We start from the raw sequence: 8384 nt of genomic DNA, 5'->3' as shown, positions 1-8384 counted from the left end.
CACTAAAAATAAAATTATGTAAAATTAATAAATCTTTTAGACATTTATTTTTTTTTTACCAAATTAATTTTTATTATGTGTTTGGATGATGATCATGTAAAATTAATTTTAAAAAATTAATCATGTAATTTTTATTAATTTTACATAATTTTATCATTGGTGGATAAAAATAATTTTAAAAAAATTTAAAATATTTTTTTTCACATTTATTTTTGTCAAATTAGTTTATATTTTATCAAATTGACGATATTACCCTTAAAAAATCTAATGATATTTTCAATTGTCTTTATTTGGAACGAGATTCACAATTCAGGATCAAATATGTCACAATTGAAAAATCAGGAATCAAAGTGACACAAGTCCCAAACTATAGGGACTATTAGTGTAATTAACCATATAATATTCTAAAATTTCAAACTTTCTCTCTTTGGATAGACATGCAGTGATTGTAATATTTTTTTAAGTCATTGACTGTAATGTTTTTTTTTTTTTTTTTTGAAGAAATGCACAAGTTGAATTATGTTGAAAAGTATAAAATTTTAAACGGCCAAACTGATTCGTATCCATCCGACAACCCGCTCAATCCACATCTGCCGGATTAGCGGACAAATGCAAATTGATTTTCTCCAATCCTTTAATTTGGCAGACGGATAGCGGATTGAAGGTTCTGTAGCCACAACTGACCCGCGTCCACTCGTAGTTCTCTCCAACCGAACAATAGAGTTTATATTTTGTGGATTCACCTCAATAATTTTAATTATTAAGCATGCAAAATTTATCAAAAAGATCATCTATGTAAAATTCAAGTTATAATCATACTAGTATTCACATAATTGAATTAAAAAAAAGAAAAAATAAATAAATAATCTATTTTTATTTTTATCATACCTTCCATCTTTTTTTTCTTTTTCTTTTTTGTGATTGATTTTATGATTCAACCAAGTAAATACATATATCTAATAAACTTAACTTTTTTACATGAATTCAGCTTTACATGTTTATAATCTATAAATATCTATCATTTTTAAAATTACAAAATTAATTTATCCTTGTCCCGCATCATCTTATCTCGTCCCACCCCTTGTCATATCTGTTAGCTTTACTCATTAAGAAAAATAATTAATTGTAACTTACAAGATTCATTATACCCGGGTGTGAAAATGCAATAAGTGAATTTAAGGTGATATTTAGGCCTCGTTTATTTGGGGTTATAGGGAGGAGATTGAGATTATCAATCCTTTGATATTACTAATGAGGGTGTTTGTTTTGAGAGATGGGGAGGGGACTATTAGTCCCTTAGTATTAGTAATTCCCTTGGAAGGGGGATTGGTAAGGAGGAGGTAAAGATGGTATTAGAAAAATAGTGAAGGGATTAGAAATTTTTTTATTTTTTTTATATTGAGATTTTTTTTTTAAATATAATGTTTAATTTTTTATATTTTTTTATTTGTCTTATTATTTTATATAAAATAATTTAACAATTCTTCACTATTAATTTTCTCACTATCAATCCCCTTACTATTAATCCCCTCACTAATAATTCCCTCACTATTATTTCTTTCACTATCAATCACCTCCATTCTATCTCCTCAAATAAATGGGCCTTAAAAGCACACATTCAATTCACAGCATATGATTCTCTGTAATCTCACCACTCACTGGTCCCTCTTGCTTTTCTACCTTTTTCTCTCTCCTTTTTTCCCAACCTTTGTCTCTTCATTCTCTCCTCTCTCTCTCTCTCTTTCTCTCTCTAAAAAAAAAAAAATCTTTCTTTTTCTTGATGAACCAAAAAAAAACCCATTAAAAAACCCATTAAAAAACCACACTCTTCTTTTTTTTTTGAACCAAAAAAACCACACTCTTCACTGCCTTCTCTTTAGCTTCAAACCCATTCTCTGCACAAGAATTAGGGTTTCATGTGATGTGGAGTGCTTGAATCTTTACTCCTGAACTTTTCTCACACTTTCTCCGGAAAATGAGAGCAATGGGAAAGAATGTGCTGGTGTTGGCCCTCACCCTTGTGGTGTTGTTTGGTGGTTTCTCATCAGCTCAAGCCACTTCTCCTGCAAGTGAGTACACACCCACATAGATATATGCATTCAATTTGATCAGTTTCAACTTTTGAGCTTTCAATTGTTCTCTGATGGGTACACAATGCATATATATATACTCATTTTTTGCAGAGATTGTTAGTGGGTTTCTCTCAAGTGTTGCCTCTGTTCTGATGAAATGGTTGTGGTCACTCAAAGCTACAGCTACCACCAAAACAGGTATAGATCTCTGATGATACTCTGCTACAACCAACATTGGCTTTTATTTTTTGATAGTTTGTTGATTTGCTGATTTTAATCTGGAATGGTGGGGTTTGTGTGATTTTTGATGTTCAGCAATTACTGGCCGTCCGATGATGAAGTTTGAGAGTGGGTATATTGTTGAGACTGTGTTTGATGGAAGTAAGCTTGGGATTGAGCCATACTCTGTGGAGGTGTTGCCCAGTGGAGAGCTCTTGGTTCTGGACTCTGCTAACAGTAATCTCTACAAGATCTCTTCTCCTTTGTCTCAATGTAAGTGGGTTTTGTTGAAATTTTACTGGGCTGGTCTTATTTTGTTGAATTTTGTCTTAATTTCTTGAACTATTTCCTTAATTTTGATTTTTTATATTAATTTTTCTTGTTTTAGTACATTGGTAGTTGTCAGGATTTTAGTGGGTTTTGGTTTGTTTGTGGAAAATCATAGCATCAGATTCTAAAAATGAGTTGTTTGTTTGGAGATTTGCATATTTGGGCTTGATATTGTTATGACCTCTTGTCTTATGTATATCCTTTTAATAAGTGAAAGCTCAGCTCATCATTATTAACTAGTACACTTTGGACATCTCAGATTTGCTTTTGTTAGTACTAGAATTTTCCACTTTGTTTATTACATTGAACCTTTTGATTTATTTTCTGAGGCATTTCACTTTTTGGCTCTTTTTCTTTTCTTTTTTTTGTTCATTTCTGATAATTTTCTTTTTTTATGGAGCTATGTATGATCACAGTTGAGCTTCTGCACCAAGTTCATATTCAAATTCAATGTTGATGCAATGTACTATATTTCTTTCATACTTTATTGGAATTGGCATCTCAGAGGTTAAATATGCCTTTTTGCCAAATTGCATTGTCTCTTCTACATGGAAATTTGAATTGAAGCTTGAACTGTCCCTAGTCTAGCTCATGCTGATATACACCACAACAAAATTCCATTTCCATGCCATTGTTATGGTCTATTTGAGTCTTATACTGAAGATCTCTCTGTCAAATTAAATTTTTGATAAAATTGCTCGAGAGCTGCAGATAGCCGACCGAGGCTGGTTGCTGGATCTGCTGAAGGATACTCTGGACATATAGATGGGAAAGCTAGGGAGGCAAGGATGAACCACCCAAAGGGACTCGCAGTGGATGACAGAGGGAACATTTATATTGCTGATACTATGAATATGGCGATCAGGAAAATAGGTGATGCAGGTAAATCATAAATGCAACTCATGTTTGTTTGATCATTCCCACCGGTCGGAGTTTATTTTTTATTTTTTTCTCTCTCTACCAGCATTGTCTTATAAAAATATTTGGAGATAATCATGTTCCTTTCATTCTCCATTGTTCATCTCTTTCTATTTTACATGTATTCGGATAGGGGTGTCAGGTGCGGGTATATGTCTAAGTGTTCAACTAGTTGTCAATTTAAGGACACTAATACATGACTAGATTTCATATTTTTTAAATGTTCCTCTTGTTTTTTAATGGTAAAATATGTATACAAACTAAAAAATAGCATTTCATATATAACATGGAAGTTTTATGCATAGCTATATAATAAATTGTATACATATTTGTTGGTTGTATATCCAGCTAGGCATATTAGACACATCCCAATCTTTTATCCTAAGTGTAAGTGTTTGATGCGGGAGCACTGCACAAATTTAAAAGAGTCCATGTAACATAGCATTTCTTAATGGCGCTGATACCGTCCTTTGTGGCTATCATTGTCGTATTTCTAGTAAAAGTAGTAAGAACTTTTTTGATGACCTTACCTTTTGTTGTCCCTGAGAGTTTGAATCGATCATGTGAAACCTCAGAAATAGTAGACTTCAAATGCCAAAGCGGTCCATTTTTCTTTGTGCAGGGATTACAACAATAGCAGGAGGCAAATGGGGTCGTGGAGGGGGGCATGTAGATGGACCGAGTGAAGATGCAAAGTTTTCAAATGATTTTGATGTGGTTTACATTGGAAGTAGTTGCTCCCTCCTTGTCATAGACAGAGGAAACCAGGCAATCCGGGAGATTCAACTGCATTTTGATGATTGTGCTTACCAATATGGAAGTGGTTTCCCTCTTGGTAAAATTACCGCACCAAGTTTATAATTTTATTTTTATTAAATTACAGTTTTACAAGATGTTAAACCTCACTGCAGGAATCGCAGTGCTTGTGGCAGCTGGCTTCTTCGGTTACATGCTGGCATTGCTGCAACGAAGGGTTGGTACCATAGTGTCTCCCCCAAGTGTGAGTTATAAATCCAGTCTCATTTTGATAGTTCTAGTTCCACACTAAAGTATATCCGAGGAAAGTTCTACGACTTCTTACTCATATTCGTATTGAAGGAAAACCTTTATAAAACTGAGGGTACCAAAATGATTTGTTTACGGTGAGAACTTCACTTTCTAGAACACATGTACTCCCCTAGTTATCCTAAATTATGCATTAACTCAGTTATTATTAGCATCTTTTGCATGCGGTCAGCGCTGCATGGACTCTTCTATTCCTTCTAGTGCACTTGTGTCGACCGGATATGACAAGGGTAAGGGTGTGAAATTTTGTGTCAGACACCAGCACCCAAATTAATCTAATTTTTACAATGTCTGAAGAAGAAGAATCTTAGATTTGGTAGTAAAAAATCCTTCTATGGTTGAGAGATAGAAATTCTCTTTTTCCCCCAAGTCCCATATAATTTCAATTATATTCCTAATAATTTACAACGTCTTTCATTAGAATATTTTTAAATATTTCAAACATGTCCATATCCAAATTTGGATACATATCACAATATCCAAATATTAAGGTTTAACGTTTGGACTCACACCTGCACTTGATACTTGCACCAGAGTTCATGTAACATAGCATAGTGTCTAGATGGACTTTTTTGCTTCCCTAAAAGCACAACCTTATGTTTCCTAAGATCCATAAAAAATAACAACAATAAAATAAAACAAAATTCCAGTATCTTTTGCAGCAATATGACAGTAACACATTGTTTTCTTTCTATCTTTGCTCCTGAAGGAGGATGAGACAACACTAAAACAGAGCATTCCTCCAAGTCCATATCAGAAGTCTATGAAATCTTCAGTGAGGCCACCACTAATTCCAACCGAAGATGATCAGGAAAAGCAAGAAGAAGGCTTATTTGGATCTCTTGGCAAGCTTCTTGTCAACACTGGGGCATCAGTCACAGAAATCTTCGCTGGGATATTTCCAGGTTTTAGAAAGAAGTCGCCAAGCTATCAATATCAACAACCCCAACAGCACAAATATTTAAATGCTTGGCCAGTGCAAGAGAGCTTTGTGATTCGAGATGAAGACGAGCCTCCTTCTATTGAAACCAGAACCCCTACTCCGCGCAAAATGTACCCATTCATGTCCAAGGATGCCGAGAAAATGCAACAGCTCCGGCAGAGCCATGCTTTTTATAGCGGATGGGACGGTGATTTCCAGCAGCAACAGCAGAAACAGCAACAACATCATCATCACCAGTATCATTCATCGCCCCCACAAACTTACTATGAGCAGAGTTTTGAGAAAACCAATGAGGTCGTGTTTGGAGCGGTTCAGGAGCAGGATGCGAAGCTCGAGGCCATGGTAATAAAGCCGTTGGATTATGGGAATTCCTTTCTTGAAAACCGGAATTTTCGCACTCGAAGTAGTTCTATGGGTCATACTAATGGGTATTAATCATATATACATGAAAACAAAGTTTTTGGCATTTCAAAATCATCTCAACTTCATAAATGTTATTAAATTTTAGGGTATGGTAGTATGAAAAATATCATTTTGGAGAGTGGAAAAATTGTGGGAGCAGCTTTGATGCAAAGATTTGTAGTCCTAAGAAAATTTGCAGTTCTATGAAAGAAAATTGGTGGGATATTGTTCTCTTGAATGTTTGGTTTTATACTGAAGATACGTACTTCTCCCTTTCCATATAACAGATTTATGAGACCATCACTTTCAAGTCCTTTCAAAATATTTCTTAAATTTTTTTTTTGTAATAAAATATTTCTTACTATCAAAGTTGTCATTGACAAATTATTCCTGTAAATTCTATATGAAAATTTTGAAAAAAGTAACATTCTTTTCCCCAAACCGATAGTTATTCACAATTATTGCACTATTCACCTTTTGCCAAGTAATAAAAGGTAGAGAGGGGGCGATTGGCACTATGCATGACAATATTTTTTAAACTTGACTATAGAAGTCTCTGATAAATTAATTTTTTTTAAACTTGACTTTAAACTCAACTATAGAAGTCATTGATAAATTGAAATTTTTTAAATTTGACTTCAGAAGTCTCTGATAAATTGGAATGGCCTAAATAAGTTTACAAATTGACTTTTTCTTCATGCTATTGCTCTCAATCCCATCGAGGGTATAGTAGTAAAAAACTAATGATTCGAGATTAATGAATATGAATCCCACAAGACCGAACTCAATAATATCCTATCACCAAATCCCTTAGAAATATAAATAAGCCTTTGAACACCACACTGGATGGGTTTGTACTTGGAAAATGGTGAATGGCCTAACATGTGGTCTAATTTTGAAGTATTTAAATATGGTGAAATATATAATATAACCCAAGATCTGAATAAAATCATTCTGGACTAGTAATTAATAAACATGCAATTGGGACATACATTCCTTTAATCAATTCTCTCATGGAATCTCACCATTAGAGCAATCACGTGACCTGTTGGAATATCTTGAACATTATATTTTACAGTTGTCAAGAAAATGACAAAAAGATATATGTCTGTATATATGCATCTTAATTCATTAAGATTATAAAAAAAGTGTTCATAAGTTCATCAAAATTTGCTTTATATCTGCAAGACTATCAACGTCAGCCATCATAGATCGAAACTTGTTGTTCAATTTAGTGTTGTTGGATTTGTGAAGTCCATTTTGAATCTAATTAGAGAGAAATCAAATTCTTAAAATATATTCGTTCTCATAACTTTGTAGTTGTCACATATTTAAAGGTGACAAACCTGTTGATTAAAGCGGATCAAAACAAGCTATGCAATAGAATAACTCAAACCGCCCATCTAATAAACCGAATGGGTGAATTCGGTACAAGTTAGACAAATTAACCTGTCTAATTCATTTACTTACGCTGTGTTTGGTTGGAAAATTTGAGGAGAGATTTGGAAAGGAAAAATAAAAAGTTAAGTGAAATGTGAATAAAATATATTTACATTTCACATAGTTTCATACACCTTTTCCCTTTCTCTTTCCAAATCCCTCCCCAAATCCTCCCAACCAAACACACCATTAATTGAATTCTCTTTCTCATGGTGGTGGAGGGGTGACGAGGGTAGTGGAGGAGTGACACAATGGTGGTGGAGGCGGCAATAGAGACTGACGATGACGTACTTGATGGACTTAGTGGTGGTGGTGACGGTATCCATTGTCCAACTCATTCAAACTCAATCTTAATTAGATTTAGAAGATATTCAAATTTGTTTATATATTCAAAAGAATTTAAACAAATTTGAAATAAGTGTAAATTAATTAAGAGAATTCATGACTTCGAATTGTCTTTGTCAACTCTACACATGTTGCACAGGTAAACTTCTGTAAGTAAACAATGAGGCATATGAATGACATTCAATATTTTGGACCTGAAGAGTGTTCCTCCTAATGCATGTGCACTCTGATGAATAATGAGAGTTAAATATATATATATACATACATATATAATTGACATATACAGATGTAAACAATGAAATATATAAATATTTTAGTGTTTTATCCTCATTATATTCAACAAATCAAATTATATATAGATATATATATACACATAAAAAGTTTGTAATAAATAAAATCGAGACGAGGCAGAAAAAACAAGGCGGGAGAAGCAAATCCCATCTCCTATTCATTTTCTTATCACGATAGGAAAAATTTGGGCGAGTTAAGAGTGGAGATACGGTGTCAGGGCAGGGCGTGTCAAATTGCCATCCCTAACTCCTGCATTTCACCAAACTTTGAAATGGGAATAGCGATTCCTATCTCATTCCATTCCAATCTCTCCATTCCATTCATGCCTAAAATCATTTCAGCAAACAAAACGCCCCTTA

The 8384-nt window shown here is 33.8% G+C and overlaps 1 protein-coding gene across 1 annotated transcript; it reads left to right on the top strand.

The window, feature by feature from the left end:
* Positions 1-1216: 1216 nt before the first annotated feature.
* Positions 1217-6187, top strand: LOC114274463 (uncharacterized). The gene is made up of 7 exons (XM_028216388.2): positions 1217-2069; positions 2184-2270; positions 2388-2564; positions 3333-3503; positions 4162-4374; positions 4451-4539; positions 5314-6187. The coding sequence occupies exons 1-7, from the start codon at positions 1976-1978 to the stop codon at positions 5980-5982; spliced, it is 1500 nt and encodes a 499-aa protein (XP_028072189.2). The 5' UTR covers positions 1217-1975; the 3' UTR covers positions 5983-6187.
* The last annotated feature ends 2197 nt before the right edge of the window (positions 6188-8384 follow it).

The sequence above is a fragment of the Camellia sinensis genome, chromosome 10, assembly GCF_055761805.1.
Source record: "Camellia sinensis isolate YWXY chromosome 10, ASM5576180v1, whole genome shotgun sequence".
Classification (NCBI taxonomy): Eukaryota; Viridiplantae; Streptophyta; class Magnoliopsida; order Ericales; family Theaceae; genus Camellia; species Camellia sinensis.
Note: the sequence above shows the minus strand (reverse complement) of the source record. Positions and strands in the feature narration are given on the sequence as shown.

What these genes read in the sequence shown, in the direction of transcription:
- LOC114274463 (XM_028216388.2), top strand. Translation starts at nt 1,976, where the DNA reads ATGAGAGCAATGGGAAAGAATGTGCTGGTGTTGGCCCTCACCCTTGTG. An exon ending in CAGGAAAATAGGTGATGCAG is followed by an intron (nt 3,504 to 4,161) that starts GTAAATCATAAA and finishes TTCTTTGTGCAG; the next exon opens with GGATTACAACAATAGCAGGA. An exon ending in TGGAAGTGGTTTCCCTCTTG is followed by an intron (nt 4,375 to 4,450) that starts GTAAAATTACCG and finishes ACCTCACTGCAG; the next exon opens with GAATCGCAGTGCTTGTGGCA.